Source organism: Kwoniella bestiolae, chromosome 3 (assembly GCF_000512585.2).
Source record: "Kwoniella bestiolae CBS 10118 chromosome 3, complete sequence".
Taxonomy (NCBI): Eukaryota; Fungi; Basidiomycota; class Tremellomycetes; order Tremellales; family Cryptococcaceae; genus Kwoniella; species Kwoniella bestiolae.
Genome location: NC_089243.1, coordinates 2,011,025 through 2,036,908, shown reverse-complemented (window position 1 = coordinate 2,036,908; position 25,884 = coordinate 2,011,025). Strand labels below are relative to the sequence as shown.

Below are 25,884 nucleotides of genomic sequence, written 5' to 3'. Positions count from 1 at the left end.
TCTGAGAACCGATGTCAAGGAGCAAGGCATGGAAAGTTGACCTCCTCACACTCGTTCGAGAACAGCTCTTTGCCCATCGTACTGTATACACTTCTGAACGAAAGGTCGTCCGTCCCTCCCCCTTTGTTCTTCTTCTCCGTGCATCGCGGCCATCATCCTTGGTCGAGAATATCACAGAGGGGCAGTCGTTCTTCCAACATGACGTCTGTTTAGGTCTGGACCATGGAAGGACAATCCACGATCGGACACCCGGCTGCCAAGCAGGGTTCACTTGATCATGGTTCTTCGTCTCATACGTGTTTCTCTCCCGTGTTAGCCTTCGACTTCAACTTCGAACGATATAATACAAGTCCGCTTGACAGGAGTGCGATAAATTCTGCGTTGTGATGGAAAGACCTAGACCACAGTATTGACGATGGCGAAGGCGACCAAATAAGGGTTGCGCGTCTAGGGTAGACTTCGAGCGACTTCATGTCAGAACAACAATCTCTTCGCCACTGCGATCAACATGTGTGCCACCTCTATTCCTGGCTCATTGCATCTGCCACTATGTGCAGAAGACAGTGTATGATCTGACTTTCCTGTACTTCGCGCATTGAAGGAGAGTTCTGAACGGGGAACATTATTTGATCAGTTCACTTGGTCATGTATGAGATTTGGTGAATGCTGAGCCGGATGTCCCTCTTATCAACAGGCAGAATATCATAAGCTCAAATACATGCAAGCAGTACTCGGGGTCAGATGAATATCGACTATATATCCACTCTGGAAGGTATGCCTTCCGCCAGAAGTTGATGATCGATAGGCAGACCGTTCTAGTCAATCGATATGCACTCCAGACCGTTGGATCATAATCAGTCATATCTGAGTAAGAAACAGATTAGTCAGTTTCACAGTATTGCGCCTCACATGATAGTTTGAGTGCATCCGAAGCAGAAAGCGTGCCCTCTTACACCTCCTGTCATCTTGCCAATTCCTGACCCTCCGTTGGTGCTGAAGATCAGGTATGACTGTATCGCAGACACTCACCTTGACACCCCGCTTCCCCAATGACTATTTTTGATCTGGGATTGTTGGTATCTGTCTGTGTTTTCCCACTGGGCGTATTCATCGAGGTCGAGAAGGACGTCTTGATCGTTCCACTTATCTCTCGCCAACATCTTACCTTCCGGTACACCCAGCGAGTGATATCTGGCCCATTCTTCACCGGATACGATTGGATCACCAAGGAATGAGCGATTTAGCTGCGATTGTGATAATTCCGATAGTGCTCTTTGCAGCGGACTGAAGGATCGTTCGAATCGGTGAGATCGGATCCTCTGGGATATGGCAGAGGCTCGTGGAGATTTGTTCAAGGATCCGAAGCCGGAAATCATTTGCTGAATAGACGATGCTGTGGTAGGATAGTCCATATTGAATGTTGAGCGATGATTGCTTGATTAGGATGAGAAGATCCTATATGAAGAAGAGATGTTATGAGATAAGTCGAGTGGCGTGCTGTGTAATAGCTGAGGGAACAAGAAAAGAGACAAGACGATTTAAGTGGATTGACCTGGTATATATAGTTTATTTCCGAATATACAAGTATACAGGACGAGTACAGTGGAGAAACGATCGACTCGAAATGTATTCTGGTCTAGGCTCTGCTGTGACGCAGTACGTCGGTCCTTCTTTTCATTTACTTCTTTACGAGACATCAGTTCGACCTTCTCCGCAAAGATCGATCCTTTCTAGTCGGTGTAGACGGTCCATTGAGCAATCTTAAGGGGGAAGAGATGAACGGATCGTAAAGTTCATACGAGTTTGATTCCCTAAATTCCATTCATGGCGCAGAGACGAGACCTTGGATCTGCTTGGGGTTTCCTGCCTTGCATGTTGCGCTGTCACCTCTACGCCCTACCTATACTGCTCCTCTTTGAAAAGACTGAAGGACAATCATTATTAGCGTGGAAATCTGTAAACGAAACAAGAGTATCTGTCCCAATGAACACCTCATCACCTGATCCAGGGTATCATTGTTGTAACTTCCCATCGCGGTCGAACATCCCGAGGCAAGTTTGGGAATTATCTTGACAGACAAATGTGACTTTGCCACAGCTCAGTATAGACTGTTGGAGGATCGACTGGAAAAGGTGCCTGCCACTTTGCAAGGTATCAAATGCATTGACTTCTCATCTTTCATCCTGCTCAACTCAAGACTACAAGCTACAAAACCAAACTATACTTCTTTACTTTTCACTTCACCAAAACCTAAGCTCTGTTCTCGTTACCAAGATCAACACAAGCTTCCTTGACTCGCTCAACCATGGTCTTTTCACCTTCTCGGACCCAGACTCGAGGGTCGTATTGCTTCTTGTTGGGCTTGTCAGCTCCCTCGGGGTTACCGACTTGGGTCTTGAGGTAGTCGGCCTTCTTGAGGACAAAGTCTCTGACACCTGACAAGTAGGCGAACTGGATATCGGTGTCAACGTTCATCTTGACAACACCGTTAACAACGGCGGTCTTGATTTCCTCCTTGGTAGATCCGGAACCACCGTGGAAGACGAGGTATCTACGAGCGATAAACGTGTTAGCGTTGTGCTTTACAGTGACAAACACTAGCACAAGGACGTGATGTGACATCAATATGACACCTCCTTCCCCACGACCCACACCCTGCTAGAACCGCTCAAAAGGAGCCAGTAGATAACCTTGAGTGCTCGTTGTACGGTAGCACAACGACATTAAAGGGTAGAGGAAGCAAGCTCTAAATGTGATGTAAAAGAACATTTTTCTTCGCTGACCGGATCGCCTCAGTATCTCATTGATGGAGATCTGGGCACTGTCTATTTGGGTAGCGTGGAGGGGTGAAATGGATCGACATGAAATAACACTCACAAAGGCTTCTCACCCTTCTCGCCCTTGAGTTGTTGGGCGGCGTATTCTTGGTGTTTACCGAGGAGCTCTGGTCGAAGAACGACGTTTCCGGGCTTGTAGACACCGTGGACGTTACCGAAACCGGCAGCGATCGAGAAGTTGGGGGAGATAGCAGCAAGGGCGGAGTAGACATCCCAGATGTCTTCGGGTTGAGTGTAGAGAGAGTTGTTGTCAACAGAGGTGTTGTCGACACCATCCTCCTCACCACCGGTGATACCAATTTCCATTTCGAGCCATTCTACATGGATTGTTAGCTTTATAGGATATACGAAAACCTGAGACAGCTAGACTCACGGTTCATCTTGGCCATTCGCTTGAAGTAGAAGACACAGTCCTTGATGTTGTCCTCTTTGGATTCCTCAGACAAGTCCAACATGTGGGAGCTAGATGGGGCGTCAGCTGTTGACCATTCCGAGATGACGACGGACTTACGAGAAAAGAGGTACACCGTGCTCCTTGAAGTAAGCCTCATCGGCATCGAGCATACCATCGAACCATGGGAGGAGCTTCTTGGCACAGTGGTCGGTGTGGAGGACGACGGGACTAAATATTTCAGTGACATGTCAATCAGAGATTCGTAAAATTTTGTTTTTAGCGTGTGAACTGATGCGGCAATTGACTTACATGCCGTAAGAAGGAGCGATAGATCTGACGAAGTGGGCGGCAGCGACGGCACCAGCAATGGAGGCTTCTTGGTTACCGTTGGGGAGAGCCTTACCGGCGAAGAAAGCAGCACCACCTTGGGAGATTTGGATGATGATAGGGGAGTTGATAGCTCTGGCGGCTTCAAGGGTGGAGTTGACGGTGGATGAGGAGGTTACATTCTGTTTTGAAAAAAAAGATAAAAAAATTATGACCTCATTAGCTCTCGGTCCTCATATCTAAGCGAGATTTCCGAAAACTTACGATAGCCTGTATGTCACAGAATGCAATGGAAAGAATGTGGTTAGCAGGGAGATATCGCATCTTGTGAGCTGGTGAGGGACACATACAGGGATAGCGAACTGTAGAGCGAGAAATGTCAGCGTTCTTCGACTGTGTATGAAAGGTCAAAGGAAGTTGAAATGGGACAATGGGTATTGCTGCCCACGATAGGCGCTGAAAACTGAAACTCACCTTGTTGTCCCTAGCGTAAGTGAAGAGTTTTCGGGTGTCGTCACCAGAGAGGACACCGGCCTATGAGGGATGAGAGTGTCAGTAACTGTTGATACAAAAGTCGAGGGGTGAATATCTACGGAAGAACGTTTGTCGACTTACGGGAACGATAGAAAGAGCACCTTTAGCAGACATTGTGTTTAATTTTGTGATTCTGAGTGATAGCTAAATCAGCACGATGGGACTACTCAGCTCAGGTATGTGTAGACCTACAAATTGACTTGATATATATGTTGTAAGTTGTACTTTTGAAATAAGTTGGAAGAGAAAAGAAGAGGATGGAAAAGTAGGAGATGGATGTTGGGTTGTACTCTTCTTGTATGACGGGATGATAATTGGGGATGAAATGAGTATGATTTCAGACGTCACATCTCTCATCTCTCCCTTTTACCCTGGATCACTTTCCCATACACAACATTCCATATGTTTATAATTCCGCTATTTACCTATGCCGCTCATTTAATATACCTGAATATGGAGTCCCACAATTTCTCTGCCGCATAATGTGGTTGTCGCCGAGTAATCCCGTTTCTCAGACGGATGTGGCCCGGCCCGCTCCAATTGATGTGACCACGTGATATGATCGGGGATAACCGTTTCGGTACATCTTGATCCGGTTGATAAAGTGGAGGTTGGAACAGATCCGATCGAATCTCTGATCTCGAATGCTAATTTTACTGGAATCGCATGTAACCTCTCGAAGATTAAGCTTGATTCTGGATATCATCAGCTGACGAGATAATGTTGGATCATGTAAGAGTGGAGGGAACAATCTATTTTAAGCACAATAGCCAAGAGTAGCTTAGCTTTCAATGTTCAAGAAGAGCCGGGCGGGCCGTACTGAAAGTTGCCTCTTGACGATGAGCACGGTGGGCATAAGAAGAGATATATAATGGTCGAGAGAATGCAGAGAGATGGTATTTCCCCTTCATCATCGATCCAGCTCCAGTACAATTAGCCTATTCAAGATGAAAGCTTTCGCCACTATCTTGACTGCTTTGGCAGCTATCGATGTAGCTTCCGCTGCTACAGGTTATATCCATAACGAACGATCTTCCTCTTCTATCAGGAGACGATGGACTTCCACCAACCCCTACGTGAGCGTAGAAGGGTCAGTATGTACGGTCAAAGTATGTTGTTTTCCAATCCGTTCCTGTGTGATCATGAAACTGATGTGTGTGGGTCGTATAGCCAATGGGAGGTGGTCAAGATGATGGACCCAATCTCCTATACGCTTTCAACCTATGTGGATCGACTGCTCTGATTAATCTTCCAGGATACTATACAGTCAACACTGTACTTCAAACATACCTCACCAATGTCGAAGTGAGACTGACAGGTGCCATTAGCTATGTACCTGATATCGAGTATTGGAGTCCTGCGAGTATCTATCTTACATATGTGAGTGACACGGTTTCTTTACCCTCAAGTGTGCTTGTCCTGATGTAGCTATTAAATTATCTATAGCAAAACGCCACTACCTATTGGTTTTTCGGGTAAGTGCTCTCTTTCGCAAATCGGCCCTCGTTGGTGAACTCTGTCAAACTGACAACTCCATACAGAGGTTCCGGTGTAACCCTTCATGGTGGAGGTACGATCGACGCCAACGGTCAAAGTGAGCTCCTTCATGTCTCCTTCCGTCATGTAATTGTATGTTGACGGTCTTTTCGTAGCTTGGTGGGATTACTACGCCCAAAACAAGAACGCAGGAATTGCCGGAGGATCTTCAAGAACTTTCGCCAGACCTATCCCTCTGACAGTTGGAAATGCAAGTAACGTCGTGGTAGATGACATTAGCGTTATCAACTCTCCGTTCTGGCACAAGTAGGTTTCTTGCTTCTTTCTCCCTTTACCCGTCCCATCCTTCGCAATCTCACGGTACAGTACTGATACAATCACAAATCAGCTTCGTGTACCAATCTACCGACGTCACATACTCCAATATCCAAATCCGATCGCTATCTTCAAACGAATCTGCACCAGCTGCCAATTCGGATGGATGGGATATCTATCGATCAAGCTATGTCGCTATCAGGGACTCGAATGTACAGAACGGGGATGATTGGTAAGTCTATGGGTTTGCACTTACAGCACATGAAAGCTAACATGCGCTTCGGGCAGTGTTTCGTTCAAACCCAATTCAACTTATATGACCGTCGAGAATATGATCTGCAAGTGGGTGATGATCGTTTCTTCCATCTTTAGTTGAAAGGTATCGAGAGTCTGATGTCTGTGAGCGTGTAGTGGATCACATGGTATCTCGGTTGGATCATTAGGTCAATATGCAGGTGAAAGTGAGTCACCTCTACTAGCCAGCATCCATTGGTCGATTCGATCAGTCACATGTGAACAGGGGTCCGTTGCAATATGCTAACATACGACCTCTCACAGCCGACATAGTCGCGAACGTCTATGTCCGAAACATCTCCATGTCCAATGCCCAGAATGGAGCTCGTATCAAGGTGTTCGGTGGATCAAACGACACGAAATCCATCTCAGGCGGTGGAATAGGATACGTCAAGAATGTGACTTTCCAAGATTTCGTCAATGACAGTGAGTTCCTCAGGGCGACATGTACATATGGCTCGATATCGAAGGCTGATGCGATTTGTATTGTACGTTGACAGATGTGGATAATCCTATTTACTTGACTCAATGTTACTCTTCATCTGCGCAACAGTAAGTAAAGTACCACACCTTACGCCATTCCAAACTTCTGGTCGGATCGCTTTACTAATATCGTGTTGGTACTTGCAGATGTCAAGATCACCCTTCCACATGTAAGTTTGCCCACGAGCATACCACAGTTACTTTCTCCCTGAGACAGGGTCCAATGCTGATCGAAATGTCATACCCCAGTATCAATCTCCGACGTCCACTTCATCAACATCTCAGGCTCAGCCTCAGGCCTCGTCCCCAACAATACCGTCGCGACTCTCGAATGTTCAGCAGAGTGTGTAGACATCACCGCTTCGGGCACTCAACTGTCTCCTAAGAACGGTACGGTAGGGAGTGGGAAATACCTATGTGCGAATTTGCAGGATGAAAGTACATTGGATTTCCAATGCACCGATGTACCCATCACCAAGGGATAAGAAAAGAAAACGATCCACCGCAGAGAAGCAGAATTGTTTGGTATGCGGGAAGGATGGAAGAGCAATGAACAGTATGATGTTGATACAATGTTGATTATCGAAGTGAAGTATAGTAGGAATAAATGTGTTTATCGTCAAAGTATAATATCCTGTCACGCTGGTGGGCATGCAAATTATCTAGCTTTGATGATCCCAAACAGCTCGGCAGAGAGGGTCAAATAACCATGGCATGAGCGGATAACAGTATGCATGAAGATCCCAGGTATTGACTGCCCATCGCAATGTTCACACAAGGATTCATAATAAAATCTGATCTGATCTAACTCAATGTCCACAAGTGAGATGTGATATGATAATCGGACGCTCAATCATCATCGTCATTATCGTCTTCACCCTTCATAGACTTCTCGTATACCTCCATCATCGAGTTACGACCGGAGCGCTCCCTTGCGGAAGAGACATCCCCATCTGACCTGGCATTCCGGTGTGATGATGAGGATAGTGCACGCCCGGTAGCGGTGTGTGAGCCAAATGAAAAGAGATTCTTCTTTTGTTCCCTGACATTCAGCCGTTGCATCAGTAACAGTAAGTGTGTTTCCAAATGCGAAATCGATATGACATATAACTTAATGACTCAAGTGGGCCGAATGAATCTCCAGAGAGCGACCTGATCCGGCTTTCGAATTCCCATTTGTTCTCACGTGAACAATCTGAAAGAGTGTTCATGAAGCTGCGATTTGACTGAGAAGCCTCGGAATAGACAGAGCCTGCCATTGGCATTAATTCTGCATGCCTGATTGGCCAGCCTTTTGAATACCTTTCGGCAATGACTTGAGAGACCTATTCAGCCATCCTGGCTAAATTAATATATCTTGCAAGTTTCGAATGACGGTGTAAATATACTGTATTGGATGATTGATACGAGATAGGTATCGAATGTAAAGAATATGCTGACTTTATATCATCAAAGCCACAGGGTGTTAGTATTGAGGTGAACGTCCCATGCTCATTTCTTTGAGAGGTCCTTTATCACATCCTCACGGCAGCTCCTTTGTGGAATTGCTATGATACATGTCCCGACATCACTTTTTCAAACTAAGGCTAAAAAGGTGTAACGCAAAAAGGACAGTCTTCCACTACGTGTGAAGCAGCTGCCCCAGATTCCACGCATATGCGCATACCTAAGGCATACATGGAAAAGGATGAGGGAGGAGAATATTAAATAGTCCAGAAATAGCTGTACCAAGATTTAAAATCGAATGCTGAGCCCGTGCAACGTGAGGTGATCATTCGGAATCGTCGTCATCGTCCTCAGCCCCCAACATGAACATAAATTTAGTTTTCTTCGATTGTTTCGAAGTGGAGAATCCGCCCGAAGCAGTGTCTCCGTTTGATTTGTTGTATACTTCAGATGACTTGCTTTCTTCCCTGAGGTGAAATGGAGTCAGATAAACGTGCCACTCATATTCCAGGAGATTCGAAATGTCACTCACTCTGGTTTCGTGGTCCTGCTCAGCGTTCCGTCCCTGCTCGACCCCTCTTGAGTGACCAGTCGACTTCCACCTGCTGGAGGAGGACCTCTCAGTGGTGCATAGGGAGATTGGGGGGGCCAAGGAGTATCGCTGTGATTCGTACTACCTGCTGATGCTGGGGTCCGAGCGGCGCGGACTGCCGTAGCATAGGAGAAAGGGGGAGCTCGACTACTTGACATGGTGGGTTGATATAGGTTATGGGCTGTATATGGAAGTGTTCTTGAGCGTGGAAGTGGTAGGGAGAGACCCGAATTCGAAAATCAAGCAAACGGGTTTATATATATATGTTTGTTTTGTTGACAGCGGGTACCTTGAGAATTGGAAACCGGGGATAGCTGGAGTCGAATCTTCCGTGAACCCCTATGGAAGGACCAGTCGCTACCCCTCATGCTCTGCACGATGGCGCGATGATCCCATCATCCCACAGTCAATCCGTTATGAGATTAAATGTTGATTCTCAGCGATGATCATCTGTAATGTCTGCTGGAACCTGGCCTCCCGTTCCCTACCTCGTTCGATGCGATGTCCGAATCTCGCCTAAATCTTTCCTTTGATCGTACTTATCGTAAACGTGTCAGGATAATCTGGCCCTTCCGTTGATTCCCCATCGTCATATGTCGGTCCTTTCACCCTTTTGGATCCTCCCTTGTGTCTGAGAGTGGACATAGCACCGGATCATGGCATGTGAATGCACAGAACAGCACGGATCATCCAATTCAATGGCATTTGAGGCTTCGCCACCAACCGTTGAGCCAAAGGAGGTCAATCTGATATTTGATCCCGCTCATAAATCATATTCAACCTCCACCTTGGAAGACGATGTTTTTGTTTTATGTTTTCGTTCAACTTTTTAGCCCGTGTCCTTCTCCTTCTCATCGTCATTCGCCTTCTTGCATAACGTTAAATCAAATCCGTATCCATCTATAGCGTATCACAGATAAGATATCGAAGGCACATCTCCTCGTCAAGTCGACCGATATACATTTCCAACAAGTATGGCGGACCTCGAAGAGAAGACCAACAAGCGCGCGAGGTCTTCTGAACTTGAACAATCCGAAGACGTTGGCGAATTCCAACTCAACGAGCCTTCCTCTTCGACATCTAACGTCAAAGCCAAGTTTAACGGAGGCAACGAAGACAAAGATGTCACGGTGAAGAAGAAGAAAAAGAAGAGCAAGGTCGTTACGCCAGGGATAGTGTATATTTCTAGGTTACCTCCTGGAATGACACCTCAGAAGGTCAGGCATCTCATGGGGAGGTGGGGTGAGATTGGGAAAGTGTATGCGCAGAGACGTGATGGTGAGTCTGAATGTAGGGCTTTTTGGCATGAGAGTTACCATGTTACCTCGACTTTTTTATCGTGATTACATATCCTGCCATCCAAATATCATCCTCTGTCATATGCTTCGAGTCTATGAAAGCCTTATCCACATTCAGACCCAAACCTTCTCCATGTTCAGGCTATTTGCGATTCAAGTGGCTCTCAAGCTATATAACACATTTGTCCCTACCTGCCAACTCCTCTTGCGCCTAGCGTGATATCGATTGGCTCTGAGGACGCATAGATTTAGCTAACGCCCCCTCAGCTCCAACAGGGTACAACCCGAACTCATCTCAACAGAAGAAACAGAAACATCCCAGTGCGAATTTCTCAGAAGCATGGGTTGAGTTCCTCGATAAATCCGTTGCGAAGACCGTGGCGTCTATGCTTAACGCTCAGGTGATAGGTGGGAAGAAGGGGGACAAGTGGAGGGACGATATTTGGACGATGAAGTATCTGAGCGGGTTCAGATGGGAGATGCTGGGTGAACAGATTGGTGAGTCCCTTGTCTATGTCGATCCAAAGTCTGTGACTCTTGTCAAAAAGCGTCTTGTTGTTATGCCAAAGCAGAATCGGGTCTTTGTTCATACTAAAAGTACCTCTAAGTCCCCCAGACTGAGATATCGTCATCATTACACCCGCCATTCACCTCTTACCGTATCATGACATATGCTTTTCTGTTTCTCAAGCCTGATCACTAATAAACCCTTGATCACTCACAGCTTATGAGAGGCAAGCTCACCAAGCCCGACTGCGAACCGAGATCACTCGCTCCAAAGCCGAACAAGCAGAGTATCTCAAGAATGTTGAACTGGCTCGAGTGCTCGATAAACGAAAGGCCAAGAAAGCGCAGTCCGGTAAGACCGATGAAGCACCAGCTCAGGGTGGAGGAGAGGTTGAAAGAGGTAGTTCGTATAGACAGAGACCGGTTATCGAGAAGAGTAAGACGTTGGAAGGGAAGGGTATGGATGATGTTTTGGGTAATATCTTTGGTTAGTATGTGTATGTATACCGTGTATTCCACTCGCGATAACCTATCTGAGATCAATCATTTTCCCTTTCCTGGGTAGAGTAGATGGCACATCGTTCTGTACGTCCATACAAGCACCATGTAATATCTTCAAAGGCTCAGCTTCCATCTACGGTCATATAATCTAGAAAACGCCGCATCCCGTCAGCTCTGCGCAGCTCAAGCTGGATATCGCTCGGTTAGTACCAACGTGGGGGACCAGTTGGGAATCCCGAGTGCTGTAGTTGTTGTTGCATTGCGCTGCATGTTCATCTGATGTGACCTTGCCGCGCTGCGTCGTCTTCTTTAGTTGTGTGTGTATCTTGGTATATGCAACGAGACAAAATGTGTTACATTCGTGAAGCTCAATGGTGTGTGAAATAGCAAATTATATCGATTGATTAAAAAATTATGGGTGATTATATTTTACGGAAAAGTCCATCGAAAGTACAAACAGAAATCCAACATTGTCCGTGTCTATCTATTTATCTATATTTCTAAGTTTTCCACTCATCTATACGTATACTACACGAACACCAAATTATAAGACCGCAACCCAAATTCCCGTCCTATTCATCATCATTAATAGTTCGTAATCAAATCAGTTCTTCTCATTCATCTGCCCATTGACCAGTTTCCCAATATCCTTCGCCAGCCCCACTTTCCTAAGCGTGATGGCAGCAATGATAGCCGACAACCACGAGAACCCAGCCATCAACCAGAAAGCGTCTTTCAGTCCGGTGTGGAGGGAACCAGATTGGTTGGTTATGTTCGTTTGGACCAATGAGGCGACACATACTCCGACGGTCGAGGCGATTTGGAGGGCCGTTTGGAATAATGCGCCTGCTAGGGCTTGTTCGTCCCTATGTGGGGTTGAAGCCCAGTTAGTGACCATCGTTTGACGGGCTGAGACGGGAGAGAGGATGAGGGGAAAGTGGCGGGGAAAAAAAAAAGAAAAAAAGAAAAAAAAAGAGGTTTTTGGGCGGATTTTCTTTCGTTTTTCGAGCAAATCGTGCAAAGAACTCACTCGAGAACAAGATTAGAGATCAGAACGGAACCTATTCCCACAGTAAAATCGGCTCCAAAGGGAGTAAAGACGTTACTCATGAACTCGCAGCCCCAGTAGGTCAGGTCAAGCGGAGCCACAGCGAACAAAACTTGAGCGGTGGCAGTACACATCCCACCGATTACGAGCAGGTATGACGCTTTCATTCGAGGTGCGAGTAGTGGTACGACAATGCACGCTCCCATACCTACGATAGGAGCTGGGAGCACATGCACGGCGTTGATGATGGGCGATTCTTGCTTGAGATTTTGATACCAGATTGTGGTAAGGTATAACCAACCCTGCGCCACATTCGGTATTTTAGTACTAATGCTCGAACGACCCACGGTAGCGATTTATTCGAAGACTCACGGCTATAGCGAGGTATCCACAGAACGAAAGAGACAAAATCGAAGTAACCATCCATTGGTGTCTCGAGAAGATCGACATGTTGACCAAAGGGGGTATGGTCGTATTCTTCACGACCCATTTTTCCCAAAATCCCCACACGAAGAACATCACAATGGAGATACCGAGACATGCGCCGATGTCTACCAATCAACCCCAACATCAATCAGCTTCTTTTGTAGTCATGCAAGAAGGGTTTGCTTACAAGGTTGACCCCATCCGTTCTCTACCAAACCGCTCTGGGTAATTGCGAAGCTGAACAAACTCAATGCCGCAGTGATCAAAAATGCACCCAACCAATCTACACGCCTGTTCGTAGTGGCCGTCAACATCTTAGGTGGATCATGGGGGATGACGAAAGCTCCCGCTACGATCGGGATGAGGGCGAGTCCAGCCAGAATGAAGAACACGTATTGCCATGCTCGACTAGAACGACCATCGGTATCAGCCTCAAGTACGTCATGCGAAATGAGTTTACAGGGCAAGATGGACTTACGTGCTTGCCCCAGCAACCACACCAGCGAAGATCATACCTGGACCTCCACCTACTGGGTATCCCAATGCCAAAGCTGAGAATGCCATCGTACGTCCTGGTTCTTCGGAGAAGGTTACACCGATGATACCGAATGCGGCAGGGAGGGAGATAGAGATCGCTAGACCGGCCATAGCTCGGACTACACAGATGGCGATGTAGTTCTAGAGTTACATCGATGCCTCGTCAGTCAGATACACTCCCAAGGTCTGATGAGTGATGAACGTCCCGACTCACCCTGATGACACCTGAGATGATACTGAAAACGACGAACAAACCCATTCCAATCAGGAAGAGCCATTTCTTGCCATACAGATCTGCTATTCTACCTGCTAGTAATAAACCGCTGAATCATACTCATCAGTACATGTACAGACTTGTCAGAGGGGATGGGGTAACAACTTACCATCCATTCGCTAGGGCATATGCAGAACTGACCCATTGAGCTTGAAGCTCGGTAACTCCCAGGTCCTTGGCGATACTGGGAATGACTAATAAAGTACTTGAGTTGGTAGCGGACTATATCATAGCATACGTTGAATCAGTATCCACCGAATGGCGTGTAGGCAATGTGAAGGGATCACTCACAGCAACAAACGTGGTACTCATCATCACCGCTCCCAAGATGATCTGTTTGCTCTTTGACAACCTGATTTTCTCAGGGATGGGGTAACTCTCCAACGCTCCAACAACATCCTCAGCAGGAGTTTGTCGACCCGATGCCAATTCTTCTTCCTTCTCTTCGTCTTGCTCCTTCCCATCTTGGTCCTTCTCGGACTTCTCAGATACTCTGGTGGTCATTCGTGACAAAGGTGCCGAAGAGGGGAACAAGAATGGTTTATCTTCGCCTGCCATTGGGGTGTTCACTGCTGTGGATGGTCCGGAATGGAACGCGTAGGAGAATCGTTGGTCTTCGGTCCATGGTGTGTTGGTCGCTGTTGAAAATCCTGAAGGAGGTCCATTTTCACCATGCTCGTGGTTCTGGTTCTGAGAGAGGTTGGAGAGGTTGATAGGGGTTGGGTCGATCGTTATTTTGGTGGGTTTGGGGGACATCGTGCTGTACTTTCGATGTATGAAATGTGAAGATACGCGATGGGAATGAGGATACTGTTGATCGAGTGGTTATCGATCTGATGGACGTGTCGTTATCAACCCAGGTATTCAGCAACCAGACTGGAAACCAATACTGCTGTCTTTATAGTAGTAAGTAAATCGTTCGCAGAACACGTAGGTGGGAAAGAAATGTAGAAACAGCATCCCATACACGTTCTATATACCTTTCACTGCATAAGACATATCTGTCAATCTGTTAAATTTTCGTTTTTGTCCCACTTCCCACTAAACCGGCGTCACCTGGTAAATAGTTGTTTCTCGATAAGCAGTTCAACAGTTTATCCACAACGATGGCGTCAAGGTCTGGAATGAGGTGAATCGTCCGAGGTGGTATTAGGCTATCAAATTTTGACCTTTTGGATAAATTAGCCTTTTAACCTTTTGGCGCGTTGTCGGTCGAGTCTTCTAAGTGCTTCGGACCACCCATCGTGCGTTAGACGGATAAAACAGCTAATTTGTTGGGACTTGTACTGGGAAATAGCTGAACGTAAAGAGTAAAACAAAATTTTGGTTCAAGGAATAACAATGAGGTGATCTTCAGGGACCCGGCGGCTTGGATCCTGAGGAAACAAGGATTAGTCCGGATATACGCCGTTTACCAGTATTGGAGATGGTTGAAGCGGAGTTAACTTTTGGTATAATACTGTACTCGTAAAATAGAGTGGATCATCGTTCCGGAATTATGCTGTAACTGAGGAGCGGTAGTCCCTGTTCGTAGCAGGCGGGATATGCGGCTTTGGGTGTTTTGCCAGCTCCTCGAGGTGGCACGCTAACGAAAGTGCAGTATGGTAGATGGAGCGGAGAGGTCGCATTCCTTAATTGATTTGTTGGTTCCGGTATCGGACCGGGTAATCTTGCTGGTGTAGTCCAGACGCGTAACACAGACACGTTCAACTTACAAACATCGATCATCAACACTACTTCGGGATGACAATATGAACATGATCGTATTACACAGTGTGCAGTTCATCCTAACATCTTGTTTTGATGACAAGCTGATCATCTTTGATGGGAGATACTGCAGTAGGCACCATTCCACGTCCGTATACCTCGGATCAATCATTTCGAGCCTTTTGATCGGTGTGATCCGATCAAATCAGCGTCAAAGGATCTAACACACACACCCAAAGGATGGCCGATAACAGTGGAAGGTGGACTGTGTGTGTGCGATGAGAGAACAAAAATTAAAAAAACACGAGGAGTACTATATGTACCATATTCCTTTCATCAAATGCTCACCGGTCCATTGGTCAAAGTCATTTCTTCCTCGCACAGAATACTCACACCTCACTCACCAGTACTGATGACTTTTGACTGATACGCCTAGTCTATTTCAATCAAGTCATGACGACATCTGCAAAGGACACTATCAAACGTGATATATCAGGTGATGAGAAGCTCACGGATGTGCCATCGGTCGCAGGAGAAGATATCAAGGACGATGTGGAGTCACCTATCCCTTCCGATAAAATCGTCGACGAGGACCCAACACAACATCAAGTCGATGTACCAGTGCGACCACTGGTTTTAAGTAGGCTCCAAAAGATAATGCTTGGTGGGACGATCTCAGTAACGTACTTTATGATGGTACGTCCTACAGTATATCCATCTTCCTCTCTCCCTCTCTAGAGTCACTGAAAAGCTAATATGCTATTCGGTGGATCATGCCGTAGTCTCTCTCCGTGGGATCTGGACTGCTGATCATACCAGTTATGGCTGATTACTTCAATGTATCTGTTCTGGCGGTGCAATGGGTGATTCATAGCTCTCAAGTTACTCAAATCGTGATGGTAGAAGAAAGCTGATGATGTGGGGGATGTTGTAGGTCACTTCTGCTTATCAATTGGCATATGTGAGTTAACATTTCCAACGAAAAGAAATAGAAAATCACAAGCTGATAACGTATGTATAGGGATGGTTAGTTCGGTACATTCATCACATCGAGAGTGAGTCAGCTGAACTTGTATGTAGTGGTCTATTAGTCTCTGGTCGATTGGCAGACTTGTACGGTCGAAAGAAGTTATACCTCCTCGGAATGTTAGTTAGTAGTATCGCCAATATAATCTCAGGGGTTATACCAGTGAGCAATTCAAGCTATTTCCACACTTAACATCCCGTTCTCATGCCCAAGTTACTTGCAAATATATCTACCTGGGGAGGTTTGTTAATGCTACATGATGTTAACCATCATCAGAATCGGATTGCTCTCACCGTCTTTCGAGCCATTGCGGGACTAGGCCTGTCCATCTCCGCACCAGCAGGGTTCGGGATAATAGGAACCACATTTCGAGAGGAGCCATCCAGAACAATGGCATTTGCTGCGCTGGGTGTGGGTACGCCGTTAGGTGCTGTTGTAGGTGAGGTGATAGGCGGGCTGATATCAGGTACGGGGCGGTGAGTGTGATGTCATATACTCCTCAGATCAAATCTCTCCCTCTCTCTGAGATAGGCTGATATGTTGTGTTGCTCGGCTCTCGCAGGAAAGGATGGCAATACCTTTATTTCCTCATAGCAGGATTCGGTATCCTCCCTATCATCACCGGTATAATCTACATCCCCTCCGATGATAAGATCACTCCTTCCCGTGCTTCACCATCTGACATTTCTGGGAATGATCCAAACGGGGTAGATAGGAGCAAGAAAGTGGATTGGATAGGTGCAGGACTGATCACTGTTGGTTTGAGTTTGTTGTTGTTCTCGGTCACTCAAGCTGGGCTGGTGGAGAGGGGATGGAAGACGCCTTGTGAGTGTGGTGGGGTGACATTCGACCCAGCACTGACACATGTACTTTCCAGACATCCCACCTGTCTTCTCTATATCCGCTGTGATGATCATCCTCTTCGGTATATGGGAATATCACCTCGAACATCGAATTACCTCAACCGCATTCGACGTACCGCCCATAGTAAGGTTGAGCGTGTTTACAAGACATAAATGGAGGATCAGTGCTATTTTGGGAATAGCGTTCTTCGACTGGATGGGAGTTTGTGTGAGTGGTCATGAGATAATGTGTGAATCTCATGGAGTTGGTTGATGTGATATATCTGAGGTAGGGCTGGGTATACCTCACAAGTGTATATTATCAAGACCTCCTGGGATACTCGCCCCTTAAGAATGCCGTGTATATCCTCCCTGCTCCTATTACCGGTGTGATCTGTTCGGTGGGTGTTGCAATATCGGTCAAGTGAGATATAGCATTCACTAGACCGACATCATGTTACATGCTTTAGTACCTGGTCACACTTGCTGCTCCTCGTATCTCGGCTCCCATCTTACTAGCTTTAGGAGGAATATCGACCGGGTAAGTGGATAGGCATCCCAACAAGCAACATCATCGTCTGGTCGCACTAACCCTCTATCCTTTCTCACACCGATTAGCCTCGCCAACGCCCTCTTCGCTTTCCAACCCCCTCATTCGATCTACTGGGGCCATAAATTCTTCGGTGCGATCTTACAGCCCTTCGGAGGGGATCTGACCATTCCGATCGGGAGTGTGATGATCTCCAATCTGGTTGATGAGTGAGTGGTTCGCTATATCCTGCTGGGCATCGAAAGGTAGTGAGGGACTGATAATTTGGGGTATTGACATAGTGACGAGCAAAGTATCGCCGGTGCATTATTTCAAGTCGCCTTGCAAGTGAGGGCGATCTCCTTGTTCTACAACTCACAAGACTTGTTCCCATGCTGAAGAAGAGTGATCTCGACAGATCGCCGGCACTCTCGATCTATGCCTCTCCTCGATAATTCTCACTCGCCTCGAATCGACCAGCGGTCTATTACATGGTTTGAGGATCTCCCTATGGTTTAACGCTGGTTGTTGTTGCTTTGGTAAGTTTCCTTTCCTCTCCTTGCTGTGTATGAGTAAGCTGAGTTTGAGTGAGTTTGGGTTTGTGCGATCAGTACTGGTTATTATCTTTTTGGCATTTAGGAAAGTCGGCTTGGCCAAGGATGTAGCTAGCGCTATATGAACCGAATGGGGGAGGAGCGATTTGGTTTGGGTGGATGACGATGTCACCGATGATCGGTCTGAGTACTTTACTTATGTGGGGTATACTCTACAGAAGGGAATGATCCTCTACTACCGAGCATGCATGCGATACTTCCTGGTACATACTTCAGGATTACTTTCCTAACCTCTTTCTGAGGGCTCGAGTAGCCTGTAAAGGAGAGTAAGACATATCAGCCAAAAATCCAAGACGTGAAATGTTGATAGAGATCCATGATCGGATGATGTCCATGATCGAATAATGCGGAATGTGATGTTAATCTGACATGGTGTGATGCCAATTGAAGGTGAAACAGAACAGAGAAATGAAATGAAACCAAACTCACCTTTCTCCTCTTCTTGTACTTGTGTTTCGAGATCTTCTTCTTCCTCTTCCTCTTGACACTATCCAGCAACACACCCTCTTCGCCCTCCCCCGACAAACCCACTTCCTCAACTCCCATCGACGACTTTCTACCCCTCGAAGGAAGATTGGTCAATCCCATCTTGGCCAAAACATCATTCAACCCTCCAACGACCTCATCAAGATTCGCATCTTTCCCTGCTTCTTGTACTTCTACCTTGTTCTGCTTACCTTCCAGCTTACTCAGTACCCTATCCCATTGAGCGTCACTTGATTTCTTCATTTCGCTAATTTTGGTAGATAGGATAGCTTCCAGTCCTACATCCGACTGAACATGCGCATGAGACCATGGATCGACCATCCCCCCTAGACCATGGATCAGCTCTGGATGAGATAGATGAGATACCACTCTAATATGGTCGTTCAGCCCACTATTGACTTTCTTAGGTACCCTTCCAAGCGACTTGGCGGGGTTGGGTGCCGGTGGTCTTTCGAATATATCTTCTACGGAGCTCGGGGTGAGATAGGATTGTTTACGAGGGTTGGTGTAGATGCTTGTGCCCATATTGAGAGGTAGGGGATGATAGGAGGGAGTAAAAGTATAATGTAATTTGAATTGCTCAGGGTACAAATAAATAGGTTTGAATCCCTCTACATTATCCTTGGACGGGACGGGATGAGTGAAGAGTAGTCGAGGTGAAGAGGGGGAGGTGGATGTGGGTGCGGTGGATGGGTTGGAGTAATCTTCAATCAGGTCTGATGGGGATGGGTCAAAGATGGAGATACGTCGGTTGGAATCGGATACGACGTTGAGTGATGGTGATGGTCTGATTCTTCGTCGGAGTCGACCATTACCGTTGAGATTGTTCTCTACGGCGGTGGAGGGTTTGAGCTTGCATAGTGCCGAAGTGTTGGCTGTGCGAGGTTTGTTTCGTCGGACTTGGGGTTTAATAGTAGTTTGATTAGGAAGGGATAGGGTGGTGGAGTGAGAACCCCCTGCCCGAGACGTGGGTGGGAGGGAGGAGTAGAGACGACGTAGGAGCATTGTGGTATGTCGCTCCGTGTTGATGTTTCATGAGATGTGAGATGATTGAGGATAGACGAGAAGAGATAGATAAGAAGAGAATGGAGTGAGGTGAGTCGGAACGAGGTGGAATAGAACGATTTCGAGGTGTGTAGAGGGAAAGTCACGTGATTCAATCCCCCTACCTTCAAAAGTTGAAAACCCCTCACCGTACAACTCCCTCTTATCAAAGTGAAATAATTGACCATCCAGGATACAGTCTGAATCGCAATCCACCCCATACCATACTCTCGACAATGTCAAAGAGAACACACGATCAACTGGAAACGGAAATGGAAGCTGGACCGTCGACTGCTACTTCCCTAACCCCAAGTACGAATGGGACGACCACCCCTGATCAGGCTGATGTGGGGTTGTTGAAGATACCTCAGGTGGGTTCATTTGTCCCCTTCACACGGAAATGGAACGATTGTTGATCGATGTATGAGTATTGTAGAAACGATTCTATAGGCAGAGGGCACATGCGAACGTATTTGTGGATCATGAGTTGGATTAGTGAGTTTGGTGTACAGCTGTTTCTTTCTATTCAGCTTTTTACCTACTGGGCATACCCGTTATGTCAATCCCAACAACCTGTACTTGATAATGTATGTTGTATACTGATGTCTTATGCTATCGTACAGCCCTAAATCACCTTCCGCAATGGACTGGTCCTTCCATTACCCCCAATACTTCTCCTACCCCGATCAGGCTGAACCTCTCCCCGGACAAAATACCAAGAAGGTAGAATGGGCAGATGTGGGATGTGGATTTGGGGGTCTGCTCATGGCTCTTGCTCCCATGTTTCCTGAGACGTTGATGCTGGGTGAGTATTGCTTGTACTGTCTCTCATAACGATATGATCCATCATTGGTGACATCATTGAATGACTAATTTCGATTGTGATTCTAATCGCTAGGCATGGAGATCAGAATGTCCGTAACCAAATACGTGACCGACCGAATAGCTGCCACTCGTCAATCCCAATCCTTAGCTGGCGAAGGGGAGAAACAACCAGGAGAATATCAGAACGTCTCGGTGATTAGGGCGAACGCTATGAAACATATAACGAATTTCTTCGACAAGGGTCAGGTGGGTTGGGTTGCCTTACAATCTCACATGTCACAGTGTGCACGGCGCTGATCTAGTTATATTGGTTTTCATGATTTAGCTATCCAAGATATTCTTCTTGTTCCCCGATCCGCACTTTAAGAATCGGAAACAGAAAGCAAGGATTATAACGTGAGTGAGCTGTACTCTCGCTGCATAGCTATTTACGGCGAAGTCTCCTACAAGAATTCATATGTATAGCTGACATTTTATTGCACGATAGACCGGGCCTCCTAGCTGAATATGCATATGTCCTTCGACCAGGGGGTATACTATACACCGTGACAGATGTGAAAGGTGAGTCGTGGCTCCAATTTCTGCTTGTTTCTTTCGCGCTATGTGGGACCTGAGCTGATGATCCCGCACAGATCTCCACGAATGGATGGCCCTGCACCTGAACAACCACCCATTATTCATACCCATCCCCAACTCTGAGCTGGCGGATGACCCTATACTCGAAGCTGCAAGGACAGCCACGGAGGAAGGTAAGAAGGTGGAGAGGAATAAGGGGGATAAGTGGGTTGCGTGCTTTAGGAGGGCGGAGGATCCAGTGGATTAGAGCAAGGTAAGTTGCATGATAGGGATGAGGGTTATCGTGGACATATCTAGTTTACATCTATGCATGATAAAGTCATTGGACACAAATACATTATAAAACGATATCATGCCGCATGCATGGACTACTGAGGTTGTTGCCATCATGCGAAGGATAAGCTTATATTCCGTTGTTCTCCAAAGGAATGCTCATAAAGATCGAGATCCTTGCGGCAAGTGAGCGAGTGACAAAAGACACCTTTGCATCGTTTCATCAGTCCAAAAGCGTCATCCAGTGATATGATGTACACTACATGCATCCATCTCGCTATTGTCAGCTCATACTTGTGCAGTACATATACTCGTCATGTACACGCATGTTATGTATACCTTCTGAATATATCTTATGCATCATTATGCAGTATCGATATTATAATCTCACTCACAGCTGACATCACTATCGATCCGACCACCTTATCCTCCTTGTAGCAGCAAAGACATGCCAGCACCCCGACCACCCCATGTAAGTATTACCCATCACCCATCAACCCAGTGTCTGTTCTGCCGCCATAACTACCTGAGGTGAAATACACTGATCTACATATATCTCCACAGTCAATCGAACTCACCATCCCACACGTATTAACGCAAGATCAATTCGACGAGTTGGAAGATCTCACCTTTCTCCATTTCGAGGAGAACGACGGTGGGTCGACATTGTGTCACATCATCAAAAAGAATAATACGAGAAGTTCAAAACAGAGCTGATACCCATGACTGATCTTGATCTTGATTTCGATATATACGGTATACAGACGCATGGCCAATCTCCCTCAAAATCACCTCCGAACTCTCCGAGACCATCCCAGAAGAAGATCCAGAAGGGGATATAGTGAAAGTGGAAAGTACGACCATATCCATAGCAACTAGTGTGGAGTGGAATGTGGAGAATGAAGAGAAGATGAGGAGTATAGTTAGGGGTTTGTTGGTTGAGATTATGGGTGGGGGGTGAGTGGTTTTTTGCTATCGAGATTAAATACTGGCGGAAGAGGGATGGATGGTCCAGTCAAAAATGAAAGCTGATATCGTCTGTTGGATTTGGGTGATGTAGGATCGAGATGAAACGGGGATGATTCGTGCAGTGCAAGACAAGACAATCTCACCACGCTCTCTCAAGAACGAACGATAGCATCGTCTTCTCCATCATCCCTCCATTCTATAATGCTCATATCACACACCCAACTCCGTTGTACAAAACTCAATACCATGTATACATTTCATTTCACTCTTCATTCCATCTGGTATATACTCGTCATACCTCATCCTCATCATGTATAATACCACCATCCCACACTCCTCAGATACGTATACCATGCATATAACACAAATTGAATTCAAATCGAATCTCTATATCTCTGATCTTCGACACCCAAATACAATCGGCGTTCGTACTTTTCTTGTCTGTATTTGGCATTTTGGCTCAACTAATTACCATTCACCTATACCCCGAACGAAACAACGTCAGCATGCCATCCAAAATCCGCGCAAATGCAGACGCATATACGTTGGAAAAGGAAGAAACCCATAACCCACCTTGTTCTTAACAGTCGTCAAATACTGCGCATAACTACTCATATGATCCATCCTATCCTCCACCAACAGGCTCAAAGCCCAGCTCCTCAGCGCAGGCTCCGCATCAGATTTCACAACATACACATGAGGTCTATATACACCCCTTCTCAACTCTCTAGTCTTGTTGACGATATTATTGACTCGTTGGGAGAAGGGATTATCGAGGATTGGTAAAGTCGATTTCCCACCCTGGAGTTCACCGTAGTTGTTCAATCCGAATACATCTTGGATGAGTCTCGGTACGGCCTCGTGTCCTACCCATATGAAGATGTTTTGTGAATCTTCAATAAGGAACAGGCCGTGTCTCTCCAATCGCTCTGAGGTTAGGTTCAGAGCTGGGGGAAGAACCATCTGGCCGGTCTCGTTGATGTTGCCCGCGTCGTTTGGCATATTATGCAGGGAGTAGAACCTTGGATGAATGTATGGAACGAGGGATTGACAAGGAAGTGTAGTTAATAGACATTGAGCATATGCTCTGAGATCAGGTGGGATCGATGCTCCCTCTCTTAATCCCACGTGCTTGACCAGCGCACAGCATAGGAGTGGTAGCAGCTTGAGGTTCTCGGGTACAGCCAGTTGAGCAGAGGCGCCAGACGAAGAGGTGACTTGGTTCTTGTATACCGCCAACATATCACTGAGGTTCTTGGTGACTGTGTTTCTAGCGTCGTCCAATGAATGAGACATCGATCGTTCGACAGCCTTATTGGTGAGGTAGGTGGCAATTGCAATTTGATCTGCTGAGCCGTACAGCTCCGAGATCGAATCCGTCGTAGGCATAGCCTGAGTTATAACTCTGATCCTTCGTTCGCCGTAACATGTCGTATGTAAGATGGCAGTTTGAAGAACCACGAAAGAACCCTTGATATCATCTTCGAGCTGTAACTCGATCACGTAATTCTGGTCGGTAGGGACCACAGGTAAAGCTAACAAGTCAGTAGATCGAATGAAGAAATTACCATGGAACGCTGACATCCTTATACCCCTCGTAGCTCTGACTCTAATGACTGCTTCTAATCCCATGGGCATAGATAATACCTTACCAAATTCAGTGGCGAACTTGATAGCGTCTTCGGACCTCGAGGCGTTGAATCCGGGATACAAGTACGTTTGACCAGCGGTGTATCTAGGCAAGCATGATAGGGTCGCTACGTCCGTGTAGGAGGTGGAGAAGAGGAACATGTCAACCGCGACTTGTTGTTTCGAGCACTCGATAGCGAAGGTCTTGTAGAAACTTGATGCAGCGTTGAGCAAAGACGATTCTTTGGAGGTACCCAGAAGTTTGGGATCATCTCTAGCTTTCAAAGCTCCTTCGCCCAGTGTTGGTAAAGTCGCGGTCAAGGCTATGATCTTTCCACCAATCTTACCGATAAGTTGGTGGGCCGCCTGAAGACCTGATCCAAGGGCATTACCGACCGTGTGGGAATCTTGGAACATGTCGCTTAGCTTGCCAAGGAGAGATTCGATAGCTGGACGTGATTCCGTCAGGTTGACCAATAAGTCTACAGGTTTAGGTAAGAAGACATCCGTAAGGTCCGATACCACCAACATGGAAGCCTCGGTGGCATCTGCTGGGAGAGAGAAGAAATGAAGTGAAGTGGATACAGCTATGATAGCTACTTTGGTTCGGTTGTCGGCATTGGGGATGTTATCTAGACTCTCTAGTATCGTTCGAGCGGCCACTGCCACCATACCCGATTGGATTGCTTGTTGAGATACGTCAATGACAAATGCGTATACTGGTGGCTGGGGTGGTCTGACCATATATTCGGTAGGTGCGATGAATTCCACTACGGAATGGTTGAGTTCCTTTCTCGCCCATCGATCGGCAGGTTTGTTCTCAGCTTGATTCCAATCGAAGAGCTGGGGCACTTCGTTGGATAATCCACACATACAACATTTCCACCTATTTCCACCTTCGATAAACGTTACGAAGGGGTTGATGTACGCTCTACATCTCCTACATCTTGCAATTACGCTATCCTCCACGACAGGTACGGGATCATCGCCGTCGACTTCTCCCCTGAATGACCTGTAGGGGGCCATAACCAGTGCTAAGGGTAGCTTCGATTTGTTGAGGAGTGATTGAGTGGTAGGCATGGAAGTAAGGGTGCATCGTTGATATGATGGATCAGGTTGGATATGAGGTGAGGCAGTAACAGCTGCATTGGGAGGTAAAAGGTATGGAGGTGGTGGGGCGACTAGTCCTGTGACGTCCGGTTGCATACCGATCAAGTTGACGGTCTGGATCTGATGAAGTTGTTTTCCACCTCCAGCACCACCTCCATAGCCTACGTTCATCTGTTGGAATTGGTTGGCCATCTGGTCGACTGGCTGTTGGCCAGGGTAGGGCTGTTGTTGTTGACCATAGGGAGGTGCGGGAGTACCACCGTAGGATGGAGGCTGTTGACCGTAAGCAGGTTGCTGGGGTTGTTGAGGTTGGGCGTCTGCTCCACCGAATCCTGGGGTAAAGTATTGAGGTTGTTGTTGTTGGGCATTGTGATCAGGGTATCCAGATGCACCACCCATTGGCTGTTGTGCTTGAGGCTGGGTATCATATCCTCCCCCTCCGTATACCTGCTGGATCTGAGCTGTGGGATACTGCCGACGTCCTGGTCGGTGGTGACTTGCTGCAGGTTGAGGAGCGGGGGATACGGAAGGGTTGGATGAGCCGTAGGATGGTTGCGTGGGGACTTCCCATTGAGATCTACCGGTTGATTGCTCTGCGAAGTGTATCAGCCACATATCCTTGATCATGCGATAGCTCTACTCACCGACATAGACATAGGCGTTTGATTGCGAGTCCCTGTGGACATTGATCAGCTTTCGATTATGAAGTATGAATGGTTCAGTGAAAGCGGGTAACTCACCATCTAGCTTCCCAGCCCTGAGGGAGCATGACCTCTTGCGACATGTTGTATAGTAGGTGAGTGGGTATATGACAGGAGACAGGAGGTGGGCGTGGAGATTGAGGTGGTCGAGTGTAGTGTCCAATGAGAGGTATATATAGATACTCACAGACGTCCTAACATGAGCATAGTAGATAGTAGATAGTGACGAGGCAATCACCACA

General features: G+C 46.7%; 11 protein-coding genes and 1 non-coding gene across 12 annotated transcripts; 6 read left to right on the top strand and 6 right to left on the bottom strand.

Moving 5' to 3' along the window:
• Positions 1-905: 905 nt before the first annotated feature.
• I302_105458 (uncharacterized protein) lies at positions 906-1,412 on the bottom strand (the record flags this gene model as incomplete). The annotated part of the gene is made up of 2 exons (XM_065870091.1): positions 906-993; positions 1,099-1,412. 2 exons carry the CDS (start codon positions 1,410-1,412, stop codon positions 906-908), a joined length of 402 nt encoding a protein of 133 aa, XP_065726163.1.
• Positions 1,413-2,250: 838 nt separating this feature from the next.
• On the bottom strand, positions 2,251-4,206 carry I302_105457 (fructose-bisphosphate aldolase 1; the record flags this gene model as incomplete). The annotated part of the gene is made up of 7 exons (XM_065870090.1): positions 2,251-2,551; positions 2,878-3,154; positions 3,211-3,299; positions 3,349-3,459; positions 3,541-3,740; positions 4,033-4,092; positions 4,174-4,206. 7 exons carry the CDS (start codon positions 4,204-4,206, stop codon positions 2,251-2,253), a joined length of 1,071 nt encoding a protein of 356 aa, XP_065726162.1.
• Positions 4,207-5,039: 833 nt separating this feature from the next.
• I302_105456 (uncharacterized protein) lies at positions 5,040-7,166 on the top strand (the record flags this gene model as incomplete). The annotated part of the gene is made up of 12 exons (XM_065870089.1): positions 5,040-5,201; positions 5,263-5,472; positions 5,539-5,567; positions 5,634-5,686; positions 5,745-5,895; positions 5,978-6,136; positions 6,193-6,246; positions 6,316-6,365; positions 6,463-6,624; positions 6,699-6,750; positions 6,829-6,851; positions 6,931-7,166. The coding sequence occupies 12 exons, from the start codon at positions 5,040-5,042 to the stop codon at positions 7,164-7,166; spliced, it is 1,341 nt and encodes a 446-aa protein (XP_065726161.1).
• Positions 7,167-8,452: 1,286 nt separating this feature from the next.
• I302_105455 (uncharacterized protein) lies at positions 8,453-8,877 on the bottom strand (the record flags this gene model as incomplete). The annotated part of the gene is made up of 2 exons (XM_019195313.1): positions 8,453-8,594; positions 8,660-8,877. 2 exons carry the CDS (start codon positions 8,875-8,877, stop codon positions 8,453-8,455), a joined length of 360 nt encoding a protein of 119 aa, XP_019043026.1.
• An 816-nt stretch (positions 8,878-9,693) lies between these two features.
• On the top strand, positions 9,694-11,016 carry I302_105454 (uncharacterized protein; the record flags this gene model as incomplete). The annotated part of the gene is made up of 3 exons (XM_019195312.1): positions 9,694-9,997; positions 10,285-10,515; positions 10,742-11,016. The coding sequence occupies 3 exons, from the start codon at positions 9,694-9,696 to the stop codon at positions 11,014-11,016; spliced, it is 810 nt and encodes a 269-aa protein (XP_019043025.1).
• Positions 11,017-11,159: 143 nt separating this feature from the next.
• I302_105453 lies at positions 11,160-11,275 on the top strand. The gene has a single exon (XR_002022045.2). It is a non-coding gene; the product is annotated as a 5S ribosomal RNA (ribosomal RNA).
• Positions 11,276-11,629: 354 nt separating this feature from the next.
• On the bottom strand, positions 11,630-14,066 carry I302_105452 (uncharacterized protein; the record flags this gene model as incomplete). Its single annotated transcript, XM_019195311.1, has 8 exons — positions 11,630-11,891; positions 12,056-12,375; positions 12,446-12,624; positions 12,687-12,907; positions 12,978-13,177; positions 13,251-13,359; positions 13,420-13,532; positions 13,602-14,066. 8 exons carry the CDS (start codon positions 14,064-14,066, stop codon positions 11,630-11,632), a joined length of 1,869 nt encoding a protein of 622 aa, XP_019043024.1.
• Positions 14,067-15,470: 1,404 nt separating this feature from the next.
• Positions 15,471-18,094, top strand: I302_105451 (uncharacterized protein; the record flags this gene model as incomplete). Its single annotated transcript, XM_019195310.2, has 14 exons — positions 15,471-15,713; positions 15,800-15,880; positions 15,952-15,978; positions 16,039-16,052; positions 16,098-16,206; positions 16,321-16,520; positions 16,607-16,869; positions 16,922-17,115; positions 17,180-17,287; positions 17,357-17,427; positions 17,505-17,645; positions 17,718-17,763; positions 17,834-17,954; positions 18,027-18,094. The coding sequence occupies 14 exons, from the start codon at positions 15,471-15,473 to the stop codon at positions 18,092-18,094; spliced, it is 1,686 nt and encodes a 561-aa protein (XP_019043023.2).
• A 153-nt stretch (positions 18,095-18,247) lies between these two features.
• Positions 18,248-19,520, bottom strand: I302_105450 (mitochondrial 37S ribosomal protein mS38; the record flags this gene model as incomplete). Its single annotated transcript, XM_019195309.1, has 2 exons — positions 18,248-18,283; positions 18,459-19,520. The coding sequence occupies 2 exons, from the start codon at positions 19,518-19,520 to the stop codon at positions 18,248-18,250; spliced, it is 1,098 nt and encodes a 365-aa protein (XP_019043022.1).
• Positions 19,521-19,795: 275 nt separating this feature from the next.
• I302_105449 (tRNA (guanine-N(7)-)-methyltransferase) lies at positions 19,796-21,207 on the top strand (the record flags this gene model as incomplete). Its single annotated transcript, XM_019195307.2, has 7 exons — positions 19,796-19,930; positions 19,996-20,054; positions 20,183-20,364; positions 20,458-20,630; positions 20,710-20,780; positions 20,872-20,945; positions 21,017-21,207. 7 exons carry the CDS (start codon positions 19,796-19,798, stop codon positions 21,205-21,207), a joined length of 885 nt encoding a protein of 294 aa, XP_019043020.2.
• Positions 21,208-21,681: 474 nt separating this feature from the next.
• Positions 21,682-22,194, top strand: I302_105448 (uncharacterized protein; the record flags this gene model as incomplete). Its single annotated transcript, XM_019195306.1, has 3 exons — positions 21,682-21,705; positions 21,798-21,888; positions 21,998-22,194. The coding sequence occupies 3 exons, from the start codon at positions 21,682-21,684 to the stop codon at positions 22,192-22,194; spliced, it is 312 nt and encodes a 103-aa protein (XP_019043019.1).
• Positions 22,195-22,666: 472 nt separating this feature from the next.
• Positions 22,667-25,725, bottom strand: I302_105447 (protein transporter SEC24; the record flags this gene model as incomplete). Its single annotated transcript, XM_019195305.1, has 4 exons — positions 22,667-22,681; positions 22,776-25,534; positions 25,586-25,617; positions 25,682-25,725. 4 exons carry the CDS (start codon positions 25,723-25,725, stop codon positions 22,667-22,669), a joined length of 2,850 nt encoding a protein of 949 aa, XP_019043018.1.
• Between the last annotated feature and the right edge of the window lie 159 nt (positions 25,726-25,884).